At 39.1% G+C, this 25,483-nt stretch overlaps 1 protein-coding gene across 1 annotated transcript; it reads left to right on the plus strand.

Annotated features, from left to right (window-relative positions):
* Window positions 1-598: 598 nt before the first annotated feature.
* Hddc2 (HD domain containing 2) lies at window positions 599-23,832 on the plus strand. The gene is made up of 6 exons (XM_026381199.2): window positions 599-707; window positions 1,850-1,971; window positions 3,555-3,657; window positions 8,602-8,670; window positions 16,798-16,936; window positions 22,233-23,832. Exons 1-6 carry the CDS (start codon window positions 636-638, stop codon window positions 22,328-22,330), a joined length of 603 nt encoding a protein of 200 aa, XP_026236984.1. The 5' UTR covers window positions 599-635; the 3' UTR covers window positions 22,331-23,832.
* The last annotated feature ends 1,651 nt before the right edge of the window (window positions 23,833-25,483 follow it).

Genomic DNA, 25,483 nt, shown 5'->3' on the forward strand with positions numbered 1-25,483 from the left:
TTTTGACAGCAGAGTTCCAAAAGTGTTTAATTACTTTTTAGTTTTGTATTTATGTTTTGTTGGCACTGGGGATTGAACCCAGGATCTTAGGCAAGCAAGTGAACTGCCACTGAGCCACATCCCCAGCCCTTAATTACTGCGTTTTGTAAAATGTTTCTATTTTTTATTAAGGCTACAAACCTTCAGATTAAAGTTGTTCGGTGGGCCCCAAACAGTGTAAACGATCTAAAAATCCTACAAAACCAATCTTTATTGTTTAGGGGTGTGTGTGTGTGTGTGTGTGTGTGTGTGCTGTTGTTTTGATAAAAATTAACAGCAAAGACAGGGTTTATCAAAATTCAGGATAGTGGTTACTCTGGGAAGATGGATGGAGGACTCAAAAAATTCTAAATGTATTAGCAAATTCTTTTTCTCAAGTGACCTAAAGTGCAGTGCCCAAGCAGCAGCCAATAAAGCCAGAAAAGATGGGATACTCCACAGAAGGGCCTAAGAAAACCAGGTGAGGAAGTTAGTGGGTGGAGCAAGGAGAAGGAGAAGGAAGCCAGGAGAGAGGGAGGGGGAGAGGGGCGGGGCGGGGCGGAGGGGGCGGAGCCTCGGGTGTCGCCTCCCGGCTCCACCCGCGGGAGAGGCGCCACATGGCTTCGGCCTCCACGGGCCTCGGGGCCCGGTCCTTGCTGCAGTTCTTGCGGCTGGTGGGGCAGCTCAAGGTGAGCGAGCGCGGGGCTGATTGTTTAGACCGGGCAGCGGTAGGCGCGTTGGCGGGCCGGTGGGGCCTCGGGGCTCCTAGCCGGGCCAGCGGCCTGCCCGGTCCTCCGCCCTCTCTACCGCGCGGAATTCGGGCTGAGAAATACCCTCCCGAGGCGACCCGCGTCGTGGACGGTAGTGGAAGAGAGGTGGCGCAGCCGGCTGCGGGGCCTGTCCGGGCCCGGCCGAGTCCGATCCTCGGCGTCCCGGTAGGGAGGGCACCAGGCAGCTGTTCCCGAGGCTCTGCGGCCCTCGCCTGCCGGGTCTGCACCGAGTACACCGGGCCACGTGTGCGGGATGCTCCTGAGCAGCCGCAGGGCAGGAACGGAATCCAGCGGCCCAGCAGATGTCAAGTGGAGCGCTTGAACTCTCACACAGTGACTTCAATAACAAGACACTCTCCCCCAGCGGATTTTTATATAATACACACTGGAATTTCATCATGTGCGTCCTGCCCTAGCTCCCTCCTATTATAGTTAGTGATTTTGCAGAAGAATTTCCCCAAGTTCAAAGCAGATCATCTTCATGCCACTGACGACTGATAAAATGATTTAGAAATGTAGAATTCTGAGGCGGAAAGGCAGTCTTACAAGATCACATCATTTTTTTTTCCTTTTATTAAAAAGGAAGAGTCCTGACTGGTAGGATGATCAAGCAATTAGAAATGGTTTTCTCCCTTTGGCTTCAGAATTTGGAAGTCCTTCACATGTTCAAATTCAGAGCCTCCATTCCAGTGATCTCCACTTGTGTAGGATGCTTTTGTTTGAAGGGAAAAAGCTATAACTCTTGTAGTTTAGAAAAAATGTAATTTTGTTTTTATGACTAAAAGATTTGTATACATTTCACAATTATGCTTCATTAATAGAGTAACTTGACTTTTGGACTTTGGTATACTTGCGAATTACATTTCACTATCCCCTATCCACCAAATTCTCTAGTTTGATTCCAGATTTGTTGATCATTTTGGTTGGTTTCCTAAAGCATTATCTTATAATAGGTTCTGAAATAATGGCCTTTATGTGCTCTTCCCTGGACATCTTTTAAGCATAGCAGATAGTAAGAGGATTTGTTTTGTTTTTAACTTTTTCTATTTAATACTTATCAGAGAGTCCCACGGACTGGCTGGGTATACAGAAATGTCAAAAATCCAGAGAGCGTATCAGATCACATGTATCGGATGGCAGTTATGGCTATGGTGACCAAAGATGACCATCTTAATAAAGACCGGTAAGCTAATCTGAACTTAGATGGTTGTAAGAGTCTAAGACTAAGGCCTCTGTCACATTCTTGTAGGTTGGTTTATATGTCAAGCAAAACTATTTGAGGCCAACCAGATTTAGGATGTGGGAAGGAGAACTCTTGGAGATGATTGCTTCAGTTGTAAAGTGAAGTCTGGGCTTTTTGTGGGCAAGTTATAGAACCAGCAACTGGCCTTGGTCTCAGAGGAAACGTAAACATAATATTAGGGCTTTGAATGTGAGAATGTTATGTCTAAAATTATCAGCTGTATTAGTATACTATTTGTCCCTTTTATGAATAGTAGAACCCATTTGTTAGGTGGCTTTGTAGTTGGATGTTCAAAATGCTTTTGGAGCATAGAGCAGAAGTTAATATATAAAATGGTAAATAAATCTCAAATAAATTTCAGAAGCGCAAATCAGCTTCTAAAAAAAGTGTGGAGGAAAATAAAGCTATTGTCAAAATTAGGCAAGCATTCTAACAGTAGGGGAGATCCCCTGTTCTTGGTTGATCTTAATGGAAGAGGCAGCAGGAATTGGATTCTAAGGATTGATAAAGATAGAGAAGTAGTTGTGGCTCAATACACAGAGAGAAGGGGATAGAAACCAAAGTCTGGAGGCAGGGAAAGTAAAGAAATATCTTGGAAAGGAGAAGAATATCAATTTGATTTCAGTGATGGATTCCTTAGGAAGTCTGGGGAGTCCTATTACTCAGTACATAGGAACGGAGGAGATTTTCGGCAAATAGTACAAGATGGAAGTGAAGTCAAACAGATGAATTTAGGAGTATAAGTTTTGAACTAGATTCAGAAGGAGATGAGGTAGGGAAGCCTAAGAGAAGGCTATTAGGTCTGGTACTGCCTGTGTAACAGTGGGAGTGCTAAACAGAGTCATCTGGGCATTTGTGTTATTGCTTGCCTATGTTATTTTGATGATGATTATCACAAATCATTAATCACTAATAATCATAGCCATTTGCTGAATTATCAAAATGATCTAGGAAAATAATTTATCAAATTTAATTTTTACACCAACTTTATGAAGTACTGTTATCCTATTTTTACAGATGATAAATGAAAGGTGACAGAATTGGATATTTAAATAGTTTGGCAAAGATCTCATGTGGGTTGTTTGCTGAATTCAAACCCAGATCTGTTCAGCTCTATCCATGACCCTATAAATGGCTTCATTTTGTAATCTAACTAGAACATTGGGGAAAATGATTGTTTGTAAATTTTGTATCAGTAAGTAAATGCTAACCAGATTATCTCGTGGCTTTGTAATCTGAAGTTACAAACCTGTTAAAGAGAGATTTAGAAACCAGTCATCAAAAAAAAAAAAAAATCATGCAAAGAGTTTCTCCTATACTCTTCTATATTATGTTGAATATTATACTAGCAGTTTTGTTTCAGAACTGTTGTAGGCTAATGGAATATAATTACCTTAGAAAATACTGCATTAAAATCTGTGGACGTAGAGAAAAATGTATTATGTAACTTAAAAATAGCATAGAAAAGAAAACCTATAGTGAATATAATTCTGTATAATTTTCACCATTTCTTGCCTGGTCAGATGTATACGTCTAGCCCTGGTTCACGATATGGCAGAATGCATCGTTGGGGACATAGCACCAGCAGATAACATCCCCAAAGAAGAAAAACATAGGCGAGAAGAGGTCAGTATTGATTATTGATTCTTCAAAAGACCATTGGAAAAACCCATTGCCGGAGCATATCTAAGTTCAATAGAGCTATTGCAGTAAAGGAGAACACCACCTAGATAGTCTCATTGGTATCTCAGGAAGGAGAGTTTAGGTGTAGATATGTTTAGTTTTAGGACCTGGGCTGGAGAATGTTAAAATGGGTCTTATAAGATAATAGGCCATTAGCTGGGATTGCAAAGGGTGTAGGACTTAATTTTTGGATCAGTGGGAGGCAGAGCCTTGGGAGAATCAAGGACTAAGCTATTGGAGCTTACTTTCTTAGGTGGTTTACACAAGAATAGGAATCTATGCTTGTTCTATAGCTTGTTTAACACAAGGATAGGCAGTCATTAAAATGTAGACATAGATAATATGATTTTCATTAGAGCAATAGAAATAGTTGGAATTTAAGTTAATTTGTGGAAATTTTTCATGCTAGTTAAGCTCTTTGGAGAGAAAATCTAGATCACAAGTATAATTATTATTTAGCAAATTTGAATTTTGTCCTCTAATTCAGTGATTGGAAGTTTAAAAAAAAAGTAAAGGAAAACTTGTAATATAAAAAACAGTAACATCAATAAAATATAAAATCAATGTTGATGTGAGCCCTAAATTCAGAGCCCAGGGTGAAAGAGGAAGATATTTTGGAACCAGGGCTAGAAAATTAAGGATGACTTTTAAAATGCTGAATGGATAATTTCTAAGTCACAGATTGTTGCAAACTACTTTATGGTAGACCTTTAAATTGTCCTAAATTACTGAGCAAGGGAGCTTTTATTGAGATCTGAGATGGTTTAAGAAGACTGGTGGCTCCTTTTTTTTTTTTCTCCTTTGCCGTACTGGAGATTGAACCTAGGGCCTTAAGCATGCTAGGCATGTGCTTAACCACTGACCTACATCACTAGCTCTCCAGTAGGCATAAATAGCTTTTTCCAGAGGTGTGGGAGACTAGAGTGCAGTAGCCATTAGGGTTTTTACCCTTCTAGAGGCAAGAAAATCCACAAAGAAGTAGAGTCCTAATTTCAGAGTTGCAACCCACCCTAAATTTTGAAAACAAAGAATAGTATAAGAAATGCCTTCCTGTTCTTGCCAAAATACAGGTCTACAAGATAGCCTAAACCATCATGACAGAAAGGGAAGAATCTAAGAAAATGTTTCTCTATAAAAGTCTACTATCATGAATTGAGAATTCTTGTTGTGTTGTCAGAATTGATACAAAAAGAAAGCCATTTGCTCAAGAGTCTTGAGTTGCAGAAAGGAACTGGCACTTGAAACAGAGGGTGCTGAGTGTAATATATCAAAGAAAAAGATGGGGGAAACTCAATTATGCAGCTTGTTTGGGTAAATCTGGATATGTAGAGGGAAATCATACTGAAGTACTAGAAGGTTCTCAAAGACCTTTGAAGTGAGGAGAAGGCATGGAGAAATATGACAAAGAAGAAGAGGAAAAGACAAATTGTCTCTTTAAAGGTACACAAGGAATTGCTCCACAGAGGAGTTAAGTCAGAACCTTCTGGAGAAGAACCCCAGTCAGTGTGAAAGATCTCCACCTACCACTGACCTAACAGAGGTCAAGTCCTGGCCGGTCTTACCCCATGGAGTACCTGAATAATCAGGGTGCTGCTGTCTTTCCAGATGCTATCTCTTGGCCTCATAAAACCTCTTAGCCATTGCCCGCTTTTGCTGATTCACAGTGGAATAATGTCCCAGGTGGAAGGGACAGGGAAACAGCTTAAGAACAGCAAGTTCTTGGGCCAGAAACCAAGGTCTTGGAGAGCACTCATATTTCTTCATCTCTTCCTGCTTTTGGTCAAGATTTGGGAACAGAAAGGAAGATGAGAGAGGCAAATAATTTTTTATGGAGATGGTATTTATGAATAGGATTCAGATGTCTAAGTCATGCATTAAGATAATTAAATGAGGATTTCATGGCTTGAGGTGGAACATGCATAAAGAGAACCAGGAAGCCTCATTTGCCCAGAGGCTAGCTCACCATATCTACAAGGCTTCAAACTGAAGTAGGAGGGAGGAAAAATACTAGATAAACTGGAAGGCTGATTGTTATAGAAGACGTGGTATTAAGATGAAAGGGGAAAGATGAGGGCATTGAAGAGAAAATCCAGGAATGGGGCCAAAAGCAATACTTATAGTCTGGCCCCTTTCCTAAATACAATAACATAAACTTTACATTATAACCTGAGCTAGTGTGTGTTTCCTGACAGGATCATTAAGATTAGGGAGATGACCTTTAAAATGGAATTTAGCAATGGCAGGTTATATTCCTTTACAAAGTGAAAAGCTTATTAAAATGGAAGGCAGAGTCATGGTACATATATATCTGCAAGGGTTAAAGTGGCTAGAAACTTGGGAAGAAAAGGATAAGGGTAGAACATTATTATAGGATTGAACATGCAGGATGGAAGAAATGAAAAATATAGTGAACTTTGACAGAGGGCTTGTATGTACCAGGTTCAGAGCACTTTACATATGATAATTCAGTCCTTACAACAATTCTCTTAGGAAAGGACCATTATTACACATGAGAAACCTGAAGGACAAAGAGGTTAGGGACTTGCTCAGGGTTCCATAGCTAATAAACAAGAAACCAGATTTCACATGCAGTTTGCACCTAGCTACCACATTGTTTGACCTCCCCAGTATGTGAATGACAGATGATGCTTCTCGGATACTCGTCATAAACCTGTCACAAGACATTTGCTGACAGTTCCACTCAGCTCAGAACTTCAGGCAAATTCTTGACATGTTCTGCTATTGGAGGAAGCTAGGGAAATTGTCACTAGACTGATGTCTGAACAATACAGTGAGAGTACAGAAATGAGGGTATAGGGCTCCAGACCAGGAAGCAGAAGGTGGTCATATTCTCCCATGATTGCTGGACTCAAGTGAAGTTGATTTCCAAGGGTTTATTTTAGAAAGCAGTGATGATTCTGTTGCATCTGCCATTAAACCCTAGGACTATTTTGCAGTTCTAATTGTTTAATAATAAGTGATATCAACGAGCTTAGATTCAGAAAATCTACTCAGTTTCAGGAAGAGCATCAAAATGCTTGTTATCTGTTTTAAAGAATGTGGTGATTTTAGTTAACAGAAAGCTGATTAATCAGTCAGTATTGGAATGTGATCACTGAAAAGCCAATTCAGTCTTAGGTTACATTTATAGGAATATAGTATCTAGCATGAGGAAGGTGATAGTTTCATCTCTTCCACCTTGGTCAGTTAAGACATAAATTATGTTCACTACTGGGTATATCACCTTAAAGGGAATAAAGTAGTCCCTTGTTAAAGCAGGATTGTAATGTTTGGATTCTAAAAGTTTAGAATAAAAGTTTAAACAAAAGGAATGGGCAAACTTTTATTCTAGAAAGTGTGGAAAAAAGCAATCTATTTATAAAGACATTTGTTTTTGTGAAAACATAAAGTACTTTCTTAAGCATTTTGCTGAGATTATAAGAAAGAAGCCAGGAAGAATGTGAGTATAAAATACACTAAATTTTATGCCACTAAGGGTAGTCTGGAGTACAGCTCTGTGATTGAACAGCATGCTGCTGTTACTTTAAGAGCTGATTGTTGGCATTGGTAAACGTGATTTACTCTGTAAGCAAATGTATTTGATAAACTTTTTCCTCCCAGTAAGTAATAAATACACACATAAATATCCATTTTTGTTTTCATTTATGACCTTTATGTTTTGCAAAAATGGTTCTTATAACCATACTATTTTCAAGGAGACTAGCTTCCTGGTTAGAAGAACTGAAGTGAGAGTAAAAGGTATGTATTGAGATAATGAAGGAATTTAAAGCCATTTGAGAGTAAGTTTACCCCAAAATGTGATATTTTAGAAGGATACTGGAAAAACTTGAGGGAAGAGACTGGAATAAGATTAACTCTTGGGACTTTGTAAAGATTATAAATGAGTGTAGGGCCTCATGCTGCACAGGCCAGGCCAAATCCTTTTCCCAGCCCCTATTTCATTATCTTTGGACTTTGTGTATGCACACGAGTGCACACATGCATACACACACACACACACACACACACAGTGAAAAATCAATCATTGTTTTGTTTTTGTTTGTTTCTCTTTCAACCTCACCCAGGTCCTTATAACTCTCAGGGATGGAAGGGTTTTACTATGGACCTCTGGTGGTGACAGGTACTGGAGGGACGACTACTGGGGACATAATACCCTCCACTCTTATTCTCTTACCTCAGCTTTCTTTGGGTTTTGGCTAACTCTCAGACTTCTGGTGAGGGAAGTGGCTTCCCTGTATCAGCTTCTGTTAGATAAAATGTGGAGAAGGACCCAGAGTGGCCTGGTTTGAGTTATGAGGCCATCCCTTTGCTTAGTTACTTTGGCCACAGAGAGCCTGACCTAGCTCGTCACTCCCCCAACCCCCCATTTGACACTATGCTTGTGGATGAGTGAGGATAGCAGGAAGGATGGGGTTAAGCATGGTGGAAGAACTACAAAGACTGTTGTTAGCTTGACATAGCAAAGTGCTTTTGACAGTGCTGCCTGAAACCCATGTGGGAGTCTCTTGAGAGGCTGGGTTCTGATCACTGAGCATGTTTGTGGAGAGAGGACAGAAGTGTTCCACTGCAGCCTGTGAGTTAGTGAACCTATGAAGGTCTATACTATGACTTCCTTCATGTTAATAACAGTAATTGCCCTGTGTAGTATTTTAAATTTCCAATAAAATAATATTAATAATAGAAAATAAATATAATGCTACACAAAAATGTTGATACCAATGTAGATCAATTTATTCTACTGCCCCTATAGGAGTTATTTGTAATAATCTGAGCCTATAACTCATGTATAGTTGTTAAGCAGTAACATAACTAGTTGTTAACTTAGACAAATGTGAGCATAATGAAAATAATAGTTTGATATTTCAGGAAGCTATGCAACAGATAACCCAGCTCCTACCAGAGGATCTCAGAAAGGAGCTCTATGAACTTTGGGAAGTAAGTATACAATAGGTAACTTTTTATTTATTGCAACTGAATTTATATGGTTCATTGATTTTTTAGTTTGCTTAGATTGCCTTAACAAGCTATCTCAAATGGTAGTCTGTTTTTCAACTCCAAGTGGCTGCAGGAATCTCTTGGGGCTCACAGTCCGAAGTCCCCATTTCTCTCACCACCACAGTGCTTGGGATGAATTTTGACTAATAGATCCTGGATTTCTTGCTGATTTGCTTATATCCACCTATCCATTTCTGGTCTCTGAAAAGAGCATGGCTTTTGGGGGAAGTTCAGAAATGGGACTGAATTCACCTTACCACCTAGTTGTATGTCCTTGGGAACGTTCCTCTTATTGAGTGTGGCGGTCATAAAGCTTTGAAGGGTCATTAGGGCTGAGTGAAGTAAAGGTGAAAGTTCACTGTGCTGCCTGGCACCGAACGGGGGCTCATTCAGCATGGGGGTTCTCTCCCTATGTTTGGTCCCTTCCCAATGCTGCCCATAGACAAGGGAGGTGAGACTGGAAGGAAAAGACAGGGAGGATAGAAAGGGGAAGTAAGTTGTTTTATCTTATTGCTTCCTTTCCTAATGTTGCGTATCCTTTGTGAGGGAAAACAGACACCTCTATAGTACCGTTTCTCACCTCTTTCAGCCTGCACTGGCATAGCCTTGCTGGAGCTCTTAGACCCACTTTTTTTTTTTTAAATTCCCCCCCCCCTTTTTTTGGTACCAGGAATTGAACGCAGGGGCACTTCACTGAGTCATATCCCCAGCCCTTTTTATGTGTTTGAGACAGAGACTTACGAAGTTTCTTAGGGCCTTGCTAAGCTGCTAAGGCTGGCCTTGAATTTGTGATTCTCCTGCCTCAGCCTCCAGAGCCACAGCTAGACTCACTCTTAATACTGTGCGCAGGTAGCCCTGCCTTCCACTCTCACTTCTCGCATTTCCTTCAAAGTGCTCACCTTCAGAGCCTGGTCTTCCACCTTGTGTTTCCACATACCCAGACCCCCACCCTGCCTTGCCTTTCTCCTGAACATCAAAGCTGGCAGAGGTCCCTTTCTTAGTTCCTCACATGATGGGTTGGTTCTTCCTTTGGGAGTGAGATGGGACATGAATGGGGTTGAAACCCTGAATAGACTTTGCCTCCTAGAATGTCATGTTTTACAACATCAGATTCTGTAGTGCACTGTTATTTCTGTGGTTTGCTTCGTTATGGGATGAAATAGCCCTTTTAAGGCAGTGGGTAGGGTGCAGAAATCAGTGCCTTCTAGTCAGAGTTACTTGACTTTGTTCACCTGTTTCTTTTCTAGGAAGTGAAAGTCAGATAGGCCTACCTACCTGCCCATATCCACAATTATGAAATTCACAAAGCTCAGAGAACCAGTTTTTAAAAACTTGACCTCATTTGAACTCATTTATCAGCAAAATCGTCTCTGAATCAACATTAGGCTATTTGGAGTTCTAATTCATCCTCTTCCTTGTGATAGTTATATTTATATGGAGAAATATTCATCTGTTTGGTAGCTAAGTACTACCCCAGAGCCCACTAAAGGTATTCAGTAATATACATTATATGTGCCATATTATTTTTCTAAAATAAGAAAATTTGAAATCTGAAACCAATCTGGTGCCAGGGTTTAAAATGAGAGATGTGGGCTTTTAACATCTGCCTTGTTGAACAGTAATGAGAATTAAATCTGGTGAAGTATGCATGGTATCTAGCCTGGAGCCTGGTGTAGGTGGTATCTGTTATAGTATAATAGGATTTATTTAGGAAAAAATGTCTCTTGTTTCCAAGTATGTACTTTCAAGTAGTTTTTGGAACACTCTTTCTAAGATGCGGAGTAAAGAAGTGGAGTAGGTTGCATTTCATACATAAAGAGAAAATAATGGCACCTGAGTTTATGGAACTAATCCATGTATGGTCTTTTAAGAAGAAACTTCAGAATTTGAAAACCTTTTATAATAATTTGTCCCTTTGTGACTCCTAATTATTGTGAATATAGAGGTAATGTCTATAAAATTATTTTCTTAACTATGAGCAACTAGCTAAAAATTTTACTGCAAAATTTACTTGAATTTAAACAGTATTCCAAGTAGTATACTACAACAGTTACTAAGAAAGACTCTGGAGATGATTAAATATAAACCATAGAATTAAAATCGTTGATAACCCCCCCAATAGGTAACACTTTTGCTATTTTGTGCCATTCTTGGTTGATAAGCAAAGCTTGTTGAAGAACTTTTCTCCAGACACACTAGGGAAGGATGCTTCCTCGCCTCTTTCTAGCTTCTTGTGGTTGCAGTCCTTGGCTTATAGAAGCATTGTTCCAACTCCTTCCCTTTAGTCATGTGGTGTTCGATGTTAGTGTCTGTGCCCAGAGTTGTCTCTATTGTATTAACACCCATCCTAATCCAGTATGAATACCTTATAATTCAATTACTTCTGCAGAGACTATTTCCAAATAAGTCATAGTTACAGGTCACATGTAAGGTTCAGATGGATATGAACTTTTTAGTATAGTACAGGGACCTATAAAAATTTATGTATGTTATAATTCATATCCAGTGTTAGTTTATGGGCTTCAATATGAGACTTCTGGGGTTCATATACAGGCTTCATATATTAGCTTTGTGGCCCTGAGCAACTTATTTAATTTCTTCATTTATAAAATGGCAATGATAATATACCTATATTATATATTTGGGGGAATTAAAGTTATTAATATGTGTAAAGCAATTGGAATACTGCCTGGCATATAGTAAGCTCTATTTTTCCTTGTCCATATATTCTATTTTTCTCTGCCTCTAGTACTTATATTATGATTTTGGTTTAAGAAAATATGGTCAGACTGTACCCATGAGAATTAGAATAATACTGGCTACATATTAAATACCAGTTGATTCATATTTGAAGTGTTGATCACCATAGCTATTCACTACTCTAAATACCTATCAGCCGGAGGGGCATGTCTGTTTAAAGCAATTAGACAGCCTTGATTATAATTTAGCTTTCATCTCCGAAGTGTAAAATAGGATTTCAGTAAACCAAGAGGAAAGAGTTCTTTTTTTTTTTTTTTTTCCCTGAATGTATTTCAGAAAGGTGGCTACCTTACCTCCTGCATTTCACTTTAAAGAAATACCTTGTGGGCTGGATTTGTGGCGCAGTGGCAGAGCGCTTGCCTCACACATATGAGCCACTGTGATCCATCCTCAGCACCACATAAAAACAAATAAATAAAATAAAGGTATTAAAAAAAAAAAAGAAATACCTTGTGAGCTCCTAAACATGAAAGCAGCTATTCCCCCATGCCAAGTGCCTAGCATACCAAATGCCTTTGGATTCTTTGTTTATTTTTAAATAGAAAATGGTATTTTAAGACCCCAGTATGAACACAATCCTGGTTGTATAGTACACAGAGGATGCTGGAATTGGACTTTCATCCACACTTATTTGCTTTGTTCTTCTTTACACATGTGTCATCTCAGAATAGTAGTTATATACCATCATCATCATTTCTGATACTGAAAACAGTTTGCCTCTGCTATCTCCATCTTTCCCTTTTATAATCATTGTATTGTGTCTATGTTTTCAGAACATCTAACCATTGCATGCTATAGCTTCTCCTTTTCATTCTTAGTTCTGTAAGTAACCATATCATTGAAGTTCACCACCAGTTCTTATTTCAGTTTCTTAACAGTTCTGATTGAGACTTATTCTCTAGTAGATTCTTCAGGAAGGGCTTACAGGAACTATGTTCTCTAAATTCTTGCATTTTGTACTCTTTGTACATAAACTCCTTTCTAATTTCAGTTTCTTTGGATATAAAGTCCTTTGCTTCCAGTTTCTTTCCTTGAATATCTTAAGTATGTTTCTCTCATGTTTTTCTTGACATAAAACATTGCTATTAAAGTCTAATCATAATTTTATTTTCCTTATATGCCAGATGCTCTTTTTTGGGTATCTGAAGAATTTTTTTTTCTTTTAGGTCTTGGTAATTTTATTACAGTGTTCTTTGTTTTGGTTTGGTTTTGGTTTTGGGGATTGTTTTGGGGTGCTGGGGATTGAACTCAGGGGCACTTGACCACTGAGCCACATACTCAGCCGTATTTTATATTTTTTATTTAGAGACAGGGTCTCACTGAGTTGCTTAGCACCTCGCTTTTGCTGAGGCTTTCTTTGAACTCATGTTCCTCTTGCTTCAGCCTCCTGAGCCACTGGGCTTACAGGCATGCACTACTGCGCCCAGCTATTACAGTGTGTTTTTGTGTTGGTTTTTCTGGGTACATTTTTAACATATACTTTGAAATCTTTAAAAAAATTTTTGATTGTAAGAAAACTTTTTTGAAATGTAATTTTTTTAATTTGATTTTCTTCTGAGATTACTCTATGTCTATTCATTTGTTAGTTTTTCTTTACCTAGCTTTAATACTTGTCAGTTTCTCTGAAATCATTTGTTTATTTTCTTCTCCTCCTCTGCCTCCTTCTTCTCCTTCTTCCTTTTGATTTTTGTTTGAGACCAGATCTTGCTAAGTTACTCAGTCTGGCCTCAAACTTGGGATTTTTCTGTCTCAATTTTCCAAGTAGCTGAGATGATAGGTTTATGCCACCATGCTCAGCTTTTTTTCCTTTTCTTTTAATTTTGTATTTTTTACTTTTCAACTTAAATTCCTTTCTAATTTCTGTTTCTCTTAAAGCACTATTTGTCATGTTAATTAGCGTTGTACTTTTTATTGATTAACTTTTATTTCTAAGATTACCTTTTATCTGATTCTTTTGTTCTTTTTTATGTTTTGCATCATTTCCTCCTTTTTTTAGCTCCTTTTGAAATTTTTGTGGTAGAATTGATCTCTCTCTTATTTTGAATATCTGTCTGATGTAAATTGTCTGTGGAGATGTTGTTTTGTTCCTTACTTTCTTTATCTTATGATAAACAAGTAGAGGATCTAACCACTGTGCTTTCTGTTGCTTGTTTTGATGGAAAACTAGTTTTCCTGAACTTTTGGAAGGAAACTTGATTCAGAATGACTTTTTTTTTTTTCAGTTTGTTAATTTTTGTTTCTTTTTAATTGACAAAAATTTTATATATTTGTGTACATATGATGTTTTGAAATATGTATGCATTGTGAATTATAGGATGGCTGAATTTATCTAATAAATAGATACAATACCTGTTTGGGTTTTTATGGTTAAAATAGGGAGAACCATCAAAATTATAATGGGATTGTTTGCTCCTAGTAAGGAGCTACTGTAGAAGAACATGAAGGATGGAGGAATATTATTAATCAGCTGTTTCCTAGAATTACTTACCTGTCTAATTTTCATCACCATTTTTTTGTGGTGAGAACAGATTGCCTTCTTAAATTCACAAAACTTCCTCTTCAGCTTTCTTTTTTTTTTTTTTTTTAATGAAGTGTTAGAAAAAACATGTTAACTTGTTTTTAGAAATTTCTTGATCCTTTTTTGTTTGTTTGTTTGCTTTTTGGTACCAGGGATAGAATCCACTGAAATCTCCAGCCCTTTTTAAATTTTATTTTGAGACAAGGTCTTGCTAAGTTGCCCAGGCTGGCCTTGATCCTCTTGCCTCAGCCTCCCAAGTAGTTGAGTTACCAACATGACCACTACACTTGGCTTAATTTTGTTTCCCTTCTTCATTTTAATCTGATTCTTTTCTTTTCTTCATCTCTAGAATCCTTATCCCACTCTGTCTTGATTCTGTTCCAGAAGTTTCTTCTCACAGGGCATCTGTCCTGGAAGGGCACCCAGGAGGTCAGACTGGAGTGTGCAGTAGGTTGCACTGTGCCTGTGTTCATCCAATAGTAGAGTGGACAAGGTCTCCTCCAGTGTGGACTGCTCTTCTGAAAATTTGAGAATTCTAGCAAACACCTGTTGGCTATTTTGAGATTCTGTTCTCTGTCCATCAGGCATCCTCTTTTTCCTTGGTGCTTCTTCTTGACAGGTGGAAAGAGCTTCTGCAGGGCTTATAGCTAGAGATATTTTGTCTCATCTGTGTAGAATTTGAAATGCATGGGAATGTCACATCCTTTATTATTTATTTATTTGTTTGTTTGTTCATTCATTTTTGTAAAAAATATCCATGATATTTTGATTTTGCTGTTATTTTGCTCTGTCAATTTTTGTCTGTTTCTTCTCCTTTGCTCCCTGGTTTACCATCTACCTAGTTACTCAGGCCCCAAACTAGGAAATCATTTTCAATTTTTCTTCCCATTTCCCTTCTTATTTTATTTTATTTCATTGTTGTGATTTCTTAAATTCCCCCCACTGTCCTTGTCTTCACTGCCATGGTCTTAGAACAGACAGCATCTAGGCTAGTGCTACAAAGTCTCAGAACCTGATTTTTCTGCTTCTGGTCTAGCTTTTACCCAGACCTCATTTAGAGTGAGCTTTCTAAAATCAGATAGAAGGGGACCCTTCCTGCTTGAAACCTTCTGGTGATGCCCAGGAGTTACAGGGCAAACTGTGGTGTCCACACCAGGCTTTTCAAGTGTGGGCTCTAGCCTCCATCTTCAGACTTTTCCTTCCTGTAACACTCAGTCCTGTCATTGGAAGCTACTTGCAGTCATTTCTCCAAATCCTTCACCCTTAGAGCTTTGTCTATACTCTTTTCTCTGTGCCCTGCCTCCTTTTGGGAAAATAAAATTGGAGAAGGCCCTTTACCATTGATTTTTTGGGGGGGGGGAAATTCAACAATTTACCTTTAAAAGAAATCTGTAAGTTCACCAGAATTTGCTACAAAATATTGTATTTGCTAGTGATCTTCAGATATTTTCTAATTTTGATTTTCAATAGAAAATAAATGCTAGATTGCTGTGCTTGTAGTATTCCATTTCCTTTTGTTAAATCATAAACTTTATTTAATGTTGCTATATAACTATGAATGTGAATGAACACTTAAATAAGATGTAATTATTTTTAAGAGCCTTTGAGATCAAGCAAAATGTATTGAGTTGCATATTTAAATGATTCCCCTGTATAATATTCAGCTTTATCAAATCCAAAGAGCTGCCTTTATAAAAAAAAAAAATAAGGTATCTAATAAAAACCAAGAAGCCTTTCAGTGATTTGTATTATGTCACTCTACCAAGAAAGTATGACAGGCTTATTATCTGAACACATCTGGGTGGAATTACAAATGAGAAGTTTTCAGGGAAACCAGGTGGGAACACTTTGGTCTTAATAGAAGGATGATCCTGTATGGCATTCAAGGGGACTTTTGTCTGTGAGGCATGTGTCCTGCTCAGAGACCTGCTAGAGTTCCTAGTTTCAGGTCTGCCCTGGGGAGGGAGGGACTAGTGGGAAGAGGAAAGGTGGGAAAGCTGCCCCCCTCCCACCACCTTTACCCCTTGCCACCAACATAGGACCCACACTGGTGTGTGCAAAAATTCATAGATCTGACTATCTCCTCAAGAGTCAGAACCCAGAGGGACTTAAGTAATCTTACACTTAGTGGGAAAAGTAAGGACAGAGATTCCCAGGTAAAGTGGTAACCAAAAGCAAAGGGTGAATCTAGCAATTTGTTTAAGAGAAAAAGGTAATCCTTATGAGGAGGGAAGTAAAAGTTGAAAAGCACAAGATGAAGTGTTATCTTGAAGTTACAAACCTATAAACTGCTCAGGTGTTCTTGCCAGACATAGTAGTGTATGCCTATAATCCCATCTACTTGGGAGGCAGGAGAATCACAAGTTCAAGACCAGCTTGGGCAATGTAGCAAGACCTTGTCACAAAATAAAAAGGGCTGGGGATGTAGCTCCTTGGTAGAGCACTTGCCTACCATGTGTGTGACCCTAGGTTCAATCCCCAGTATTGGGAGGATGAGGGTGAAATAATGACCTTGAAAAGAAGGCAGGATAATGAACCAGAAGAAAATCGAGTGGATGAACAAATGAGACTTCCAAGGCATTTGGTGGAATATGTGGAAGGAAGTGTGTGCATCCTTCTTGCATGGACTCTGGTACTAAGCTGTGAATTAAGTATCTCTGAAGGGTTTGCAAACAGGGGTGAAATGTAGCCAAAGTGATTTGAGCTATGACTCTCACTACTGGTTCTATAACCAGTAGTTTCCTGAAATACCTGCCTAACCTTGCTGCTTTGATTTTCCATTTCCTTAGGAGTATGAGACCCAAGCTAGTGCAGAAGCCAAATTTGTGAAGCAGCTGGACCAGTGTGAAATGATTCTTCAGGCTTTTGAATACGAGGACCTTGAAAACAAGCCTGGGAGGCTGCAAGACTTCTATGATTCCACAGCAGGTACTTAATGCTATTTTTTTGTACTGAAGATTGAACTCAGGGGCACTTAACCACTGAGGCACATCCCTAGCCTTTGTTGTATTTTATTTAGAGACAGTGTCTCATTGAATTTCTTAGGGCCTCACCAAGTTACCGAGGCTGGCTTAGAACTCGAGATCTTCCTGCCTCAGCCTTGCAAGTTCCTGGGATTACAAGCATGCACCACCGCACCTGGTCATAATGCTATTTTCTTTTTTTTTTTAAAGAGAGAATGAGAGAGAGGGACAGAGAGAGAGAGAATTTTAATATTTATTTTTTAGTATTTGGCGGACACAACATCTTTGTTTGTATGTGGTGCTGAAGATCGAACCCGGGCCGCACGCATGCCAGGCGAGTGCGCTACCACTTGAGCCACATCCACAGCCCCCATAATGCTATTTTCAATAAGAATCTGTTTTAGTTTGGCTTATTCTAAGTGAAGTGACTAGCAGGGTGTTAATAAAACCCACTGTTGGGAGCATTTAAGAAGAATATAATGGGATTGATGGTAAGATGACATTGGTACTGAAACGCATCGTTGCCTTGGAGTCTGAGCATTGCATTCACATTCCACCTCTGCCCCATGCCCACTGTGTGCCTCTGGATAGCCTCCTGACCTCTCAGAGCCTGTGGCCTCATTTGAAACAAAAAGGGATCATAATATCCTTTGTAAGTCCAAGGTTGATTTTTGAGATTCAAGGAAGATGATGTGTTTGAAAGGGCCCTTTGATCTGTATGTGTCATGTGAGATGGAGGTAGAAATCGAGATTTAAAACAGGAAAACCTCTATAGCTGCAGTCACCTCTATCATTATAGTACTTCATAGCATAGCCATGGAGTCAAACTGCTTGGGTTTGAATCCTAGATATGCCATTTACAAGCTGTGTGACCACCAGTAAATTATTTAACCTCCCTGGGCCTTAGTTTCCTTATCTTTAAAATGGGGATAAGATATACTTTGTAGGATAAAGTAGGATTGTTTTAGGATATAGTAGGCTAGAGTAGTGCCTGGCAGTAAGTGTTAGCAATCTTCATTTTGATTCTTTACAGAGTCAGGAGCTGAGAACACTGTATTAGTGATAGCTGTTTTTCTTATTGTTCCCTGGAAGAAAACTCTCTTCCCTGGGTACTCTTCAGGCTCTGCTCAACCTGCCTTTCTCCTGAGTGTCCTGCAAGGGATGACCTTTCTCTGACCTCTCAGGACCCCATATGGCCTCACCAAATAGAGAAAAGTACTAGCTCACAGTCTCTGCTCCAAATATATTTGCATTAGAATGAAGTTGATTCAGTTTTCCTTTTCTCTTTTTCCAGCTCCGCTTCCTCTGCTCTAGACAAGGCCCTCATTATTTCTTATTGGACTGTTGCTGTAGCCTCCTGACTTAACCTGCCAGCAGGCTTGCAAGTACACCCTGCATGTCTCCTGTCTTCTTTTGTAGATAGTTATTATCATGACTATCTTTATTTATTTATTTAATGCAGTGCTGGAGCTTGAACCCAGGGCCTCATGCAGACCAGACAAATGCTCTATCACTGAGCTGCTTGACTTCTTTATTTTAAAAACTCTTGTGGCTTTTCTTTTTCTAAAACATAAAATCCTGATACTTTTTGAGTGACCTAAAAAGATCTGCAGTCTAAGGCCACCCATCTCTCTGGTCTCCTTTCCTAATCCACCCTGTCACAATTAAACATTTTCTTTTTGCTCAGTCTGCACTTGATCTAGAGCTTGCCAAGGTCTCATAGTCTACACACTGAGGTCCCTCTCTGGATCTCTCTCTTCATTAGTCAGCTCTCATACTGCAGCAGAATCCCTGAGACAATCAACTTATGAAAAGGAAAGATACATTCTGGCTTACAGTTTTGATGGTTTTAGTCAATGACCAATTATTTTGGGCTTGTGGTGGCACATCATGACAGCAGCATATGGTGGACCAAAGCTGTTCACCTTGTGACTAGGACATGGTGGGGGTGGGGTGCAGAAGGAAAGGGTTTTGTTTATCAATTCCCTTTGAGGACATGCTCTCTATTACCTGAAACCAAGCTGAGGAGCAAGCCTTTTCATGGGCCTTTGGGGGACATTACAGATCTTAACTGTAGTGCTCCCCAACACCCTGCTTGATCACCAACTGATAGAGAGCAAGCTGTTTGATGTCCAAGACCAGTTTTGGTTTAAACTGTCTTTGATATGTGAGATGCTCAAAAATCTTACCATAAGTAGAGTTAATTTAAATTTAATAATTTAAGTTTATTCTATTTAACTTAGTAAGTTATTAAGTTAATAACAAACCAAATAGAATAATTTTATAAACCAAGGATCAACAAACTGTGCTCTAAGAGCAAAATTAGGTTACTACCTATTTGTGTAAATAATGTTATATCAAAACACAGTCATACCTCTTCTTTACATATTGTCTGTGCTGCTTTTTGTGTTATAACGGCAGAACTCAGTACTTATAACAGACTATACAGTCCACAAAGCCCAAAATATTTACTATCTGGCTTTTTATAGGTAAGGTTTTCTGATTCATGTTGAAGGCAAGGATTGGGTTTCAAGATAGCATATCTCACCAATAATGTAACTAGAATATAGGTTATATTTATGTGATTCTTTACATTTTATATAATTATCTTCTATCATAGTATATTCACAGTGAAAAATAGAAAATGGAATATGAAGTACCAGTAGAACTAAAAATGTGTGAGTGGAAGAGTTGTCTAAATTTCACATTTTACTAAGAAAGAAACTTGACTCCAGAAAGATGGTGAATGGCCTGTAGCTGAATTGAGATTAAGACTCACTGTACTTTTATTCTGGTTCTACTAAATAATTAGTAAATAAAAATAATATAACTGATTCAAGCAATAGTTTCTCACTTATCTTAAGTAACTCCTAAAGAAAAGTTTACAATCAAAGATGTATGTAGAATTGACTACTATTGAAGAGGAGGTCAAGGCTGTAGTGTTTTTTGTTTTTTTTAATTCACTTCACAACTTTGTATTTTCTTTTTCTGTCTTTGCTTTCTGAATCCTTGCTCACTGAGGAGTAGTACAAAGGCTGTGGCTGATAGATGAATAAGAGAGGAGAGTGGGAAATGAGCCTCCAGAAGTGGCTCATGGAGGATTTATGGGCACTAGAGGACCTTGCCTGTCCTGTCAGTGAGATGAGGAGCCCTGAGAGGATGTGGAGCCCAAGAATATTTTGATTTCATTTATGTGCATGTATGTTTGTGTGTTTTCTCAGAGCTGAGGATTAAACCCAGTGATAGTCTGCTCCCCTTAGCTACATCCCTAGCTTTTTTCTTTTGCTTTCTTTTTTTTAAAGACACAAACTTTCAATCCTCCTGCTTCAGCCTCCAGAGTAGTTGAAATTTCAGATGTGAGCCATCATGTCAAGGTTATTTAAATTTTAAAAAGGCCACTTGGCTTGAGAGATGGAGGCAGGAGGATCTCCAAGCTTAAAGCCAGCCTCAGCAACTTAGAGAGATCCTGTCTCAAAATAAAAAATAAAAAGGATTGAAGATGTAGTTCAGTGCTTAAGCACTCCAGGGTTCAATCCCTGGTTCAAAAAAAAAAAAAAAAGCCACTTGTGCTGAAAGCAGGGAGAGTATATCTGGGGACTACAGCCATATCCAAGTGAGAAGTGATGGTGGTTTGGACCCGAATGATTGGGACACAGTAACAAATGGTCAGACCCTGGATATGTTTTGAATATAGAGTTGGCAGGATTTGTTGGATAATTGCATGTGGGGTGTTTGTGAGAGGAGTCCAAGGATTTTGACATGATCAGCTGAAAGAATGAAGTTGCCAATAGATGGAGAAAATGGAAGAAGAAATAGGGATTCCAGAAGCTAAGGGAAGAAGGTGTTTTAAGAAGTAAAGAGTCGCTATCAGATTATCAGATTTGGTGAAATGGAGATAATTGGTGGCCTCAATAAGAACAGATTTGAGCCCAACTGGAGTGAGTTCAAACACCACTGTGAGGAATGGAATGCAGGACTGACTGTAATCCATCCCTGACTGGGTAGAACTGATGGAAAAAACGGGGTTGTGAATGGAGAGATGCATCATCCTTCGAGTTCATTCATTTATAAAACAGTATGTAAAAAGAGCACATTTATGTGCTGATGGCAGTAATCAAGGAAAGGGGTGGGGATGGCTTGGGTGGGATCTCCCGCACAGTGGGGAGGCTGGTCTTGAGAGCTGGGACAGTTCATCCTCACTAAATTATTGCTAGTGATGATTTCAAGGTGTATGCGTAGGAAGAGGAGACTGAGGGAGAGACCGAGAGGACTTCCAGAGGAGAGAAAGTCAAGAAAAGAAGAGAGAGGCTATTAGAAGGCTAGTCTGCATGAGCACTGACATCACGAATTCTGATGGGTGACAATGAACCTCAAGTGGTAATTTTCTAGGCATGAATAGAAGTGGCTTACAGTGCTTTCTGTAGATGACAGCGGCCATGAGGGGCAGTAGGTGGAGTAGCCAGGTAGTGTGACCTTGGCAAAGTGGAGCTAAGTACACTGTGGAAGCAGTAACCAGGTGCATGGAGATGGTCCTCAGCCCTATGGTAAAAGCCTTAGGAGAGAACAGGGCCAGTCAGGGGAAGCCACATCCTCAGGACCAGCCAAGAAAGGGAAGGGAATTTTCAGAAAAGAGACTGAAAACGGATTAAATAGAGTTTAGTGTGGAATGAAGAGTAAACAACAGTAATCTACAGAGAGAAAAAGAGAGTGGGAGAAGAGATGCCGGGTTTGAACATTCCCCCATGTTAAACACCATTGACGTATTATAGCTTGGGCTTGGTTGCTGCCCAGTGCAGAAATCTGGAAAGGGCTGAGCAGCAGAGATGAAAGCACAGATAGCCAGTGCAGTATTTGTGTTCTTTTTCACATCCTGGGACAGCCTAGAACCCCTGGTCATGCCACTCCTCTTTTATATATAGATGCTGTGTCCCCCTTAATTACTTGCAGTTTTGGAATGAACAGATTGGGTTCAGCTCTCCAGTAGTCTCACTCCTTCCTGTAGTTTCTGATAGAGATAAGGGCTTCTGGTGAAGTATCTTGTGGCTTTGCTTAATTGATGGCTCTCTGCCTGATTATCGTTCTACTTGGTGGCACCTGGGTGACAGAATAAAGTGATCCCTTGTCCCCTTCCTAGGATCCAGAGTGTCCTTCTGCTAAGAAGAATGGATCAGATCAAAGAATGGAGCCCCCTGAGCCCTGGGGTCAAGGTGGGGAAGTAGGTGCCTTCTGTTCTCAACAGCAGTTGTCTTTTTGCTTTGCAGGAAAATTCAGTCATCCTGAGATCGTCCAGCTTGTTTCTGAACTTGAGGCAGAACGAAATGCGAACATATCTGCGGCCTCCATGGAGCCATGCTCCTGAGCTCTGTTGCTGCACTCCTATAATATATATTTCATTTTTCTGTTTCATGGTATTGTGTTTTACCATTTTTGGTCAAGTGGTTTCCCCCAATGTGAATCTATTTATTTTCAGTTGTCTGGACTTGAGAAAGAAATGTGATATGATTTGAATACTGAAAGAAGCCACAGAACAGGAAGTGGTCATGATAATGCCACAGATGAAAACTGGACAAGGCAGTACCTTTTCTAAGAATTAAATATTAAATAAATAAATAAATATTTAACATCTTAAACTTTGGAATATTTATTGGAGATCTTAAGTCATCTTATTCTGACTTAATAACCTTGACCCCTAAAGGCCAGATTCACTGAAGGATAGAAAATTTAATTGTAATTTCTTTAAGAACAGAGTCTTCTGCTGATGTAGTAATAAGTATCCAGAAAAGCAAATGTGTTAGCAATGTATTCTCTTCTCAAATGAAACACTGCTTTATCAGATGATCACTTTTTGAGCCAGACTTTTAATTTCACTGTGCCCTGATCATAGACTTTTAAATCTATTAACATGGTCTGCCCTTCCCCCCAGCCCTTTATCATTTGGGAATATAAATTGGAACATACAGCTTCATAGCCATTTGCCTTCCTTTTTTTATTTTTCCATCTGATATACAGATCTTGAGACCCTGGTTATAAGAACATTTATTACCAGATGAAAAATATGTAAGAGAAGAGTATTGCTAGAATCAGAGCCTTAGGTAGGCTATATATCAGCCAAATTTCTTCCATTCATTTCCCTTTATGAGATAAGAGATCAACCCCACATGCCTTGAAGTGAGGCACAATCACTGACTGCTGTGGAAAGGAAGGCCCTTCATGCAAACCTGCCCTGTATTTGGTGTGCAGCAATGCAGCCTGTCTCTTTAATTCAAATGTCAGTTTCTATTGGAAGAAAGCCTTTGAGGCTGGCATGGTGAAATTTCTAGGCAGCGTTTCTTTGGAAACTCTTTGCAGTATCCATGGATACTCAATCTGCAGGAAGCAAGGTGCATGATCTCTTCAGAAGCAATGCACATGCACATATAGTTTCTCTGCATTGGAAGGAGAAGTACCGCAAAATCTGATTATTTTTGGAGATTATTGATACAAAAACAACTCCATCTCTCAGTGTAGTGGAGTTTTATTTGTTCTGAAAACGTGTACATAAAATAACCCCAGAAGAGTTAAAGTATTTATAACCAGAGGAGTTTATGGCCTAGGAGCCTTATTTTGAACGTTTTGTCTGCTTTATATTTGTCACTTAATCATTACCTCAGTTCATCTGTCTACCAAGAAATGGTTCACAATTAGTCCTAAACCTTCCTGGGGGTAATTTACTTTAAAAAAAAAGAAATAAAAAATGTAACAGTGCTGTGAATAAAATCTCCTTTTAATAAGAACAAAATGAAGATCAATTAAAGAAGATAGTTATTGAGTCCAATGGTGATGTCTACAAATATTTGAACATTATTACTTTAAAAACATTCTTTTTTTCTTTTTTTTTTAAATACTTGCTACTTGCCTGGACTTGGTCTTCTGAATACCAAACCCTGTAATTATGATGCAGAGTAAATAATTATTCTTGGATTGAACTCAACAAAAAAGAATTCCTTGTTACTGTTTTTCCCTTGTGGACTGGCATTTCACCAGCTGTTACATAATTCTCAGTGTCCTTGTATTTGAAAAATGTCAATTCATCTCAAAGCCTTGTGGTAGTGATATGAGTGATGAAATACTCTTGTAAAAAAGCAACCTCTGTACTCAGCATTTTTATAATTTTATAGTCTTCATAATTTTATAGTCTTCTTACTTAAAGATGAGTTGACTTTTTCAGGAGTCTTCTGCTGATGTAGTTACTATACTGTGGTTTGATTAGGGTATGTGTGTTTCCCAAAGGGTCATGTGCTGGAAACTTTGACTTCAGTGTTGACAGCTTTGAGGTAGTGAGACCTTTAAGAGGTGGTGCCTAGTACAAGATAATTAGCTCATGGGGCATTGCCCTTGGAAGGGATTAATGCTGGTCTCACATAATGAGAGTAAGTTGTTATAAGAGTAAGTCTGGGGCACGCCTGTAATCCCAGCAATTTGAGAGGTTGTGGCAGGAGGACCACGAGGTCAAAGCCAGCCTCAGTAAAAGTGGGACGGCTAAGCAACTCAGTGAGACCCTGTCTACACTAAAATACATAATAGGGGTGGGGCTGGGGCTCAGTGTTTGAGTGCGCCTGAGTTCAATCCCTGGTACCCTGAATCTCTGGCTTCCTCTTTTGCCATGTGATCTCTCCTGCATATCCTCTTGCCATTGTGATGCCAAGAGGTTCTCACTAAGGTTGAGCAGATGCTGTTGAATCTTCCAAAATGGTGAGCTGTCTAAACCTGTTTCCATTATAAAGTATTCAGCTTCAGATGTTTTGCTATAGCAACAGATAATGGCCTAAGATACTATTAGCAGAAAACTGCTAATTTTTACTATTCTTAGTGATGATCAAAAGTAATCACAAGATTTTGCCAAATATTATCAAATTATATTTGAATACCAAATTTGAAGTTGGTTCACATTTCATATAAGTAAATCACTTTTTAACTTTAATACATGTATTAACTTTCACTAATAATGAAGTAGAGATAATTAAGTTAAACCAGTTTATTCTAGTGCATAGTTTTGGAAGTTCCAGTCCACCATTGGTTGGCCCATTGCTCTGGGCCTGTGTTGAGGTGGCACATCATGGCAGAAGTGCATGAGGGAGTGAAACCATTCGTTTTGAGCTAAGGATGTAACTCCATGGGTAGAACACTTGCCTAGTATGTGTGAGGCAACAAAAAACTCACCTACCTTAGGAGATAGAGAGTGAAAAGGAAGAGGAAGAAACCCAGGTCCCCTTTGAGGGCATACCCCCAAGGCCCTAAAGGACCTCCCACTAGTCCCACCTCCTACAGTTTCCACCACCTCTTAAAAGCACCACCATGGGGACCAAGCCTTTAACAGTGGATCTTTGAAGATATTCAGTATCCAAACTAAAGCATCATTCTGTCTTCTTTTAAAACATCTGCTCCCATTCCAGTTTGACACTGATAGGAGAGCAATGGGTTGAAGTTCACAATATTATGCACGATTTTATAAGAGATTTAACAACTTTCATGC

The sequence above is a fragment of the Urocitellus parryii genome, chromosome 8 (genome assembly GCF_045843805.1).
Source record: "Urocitellus parryii isolate mUroPar1 chromosome 8, mUroPar1.hap1, whole genome shotgun sequence".
Taxonomy (NCBI): domain Eukaryota; kingdom Metazoa; phylum Chordata; class Mammalia; order Rodentia; family Sciuridae; genus Urocitellus; species Urocitellus parryii.

What these genes read in the sequence shown, in the direction of transcription:
- Hddc2 (XM_026381199.2), top strand. Translation starts at nt 636, where the DNA reads ATGGCTTCGGCCTCCACGGGCCTCGGGGCCCGGTCCTTGCTGCAGTTC. An exon ending in GGCTGGTGGGGCAGCTCAAG is followed by an intron (nt 708 to 1,849) that starts GTGAGCGAGCGC and finishes AATACTTATCAG; the next exon opens with AGAGTCCCACGGACTGGCTG. An exon ending in AGCTCTATGAACTTTGGGAA is followed by an intron (nt 8,671 to 16,797) that starts GTAAGTATACAA and finishes CCATTTCCTTAG; the next exon opens with GAGTATGAGACCCAAGCTAG.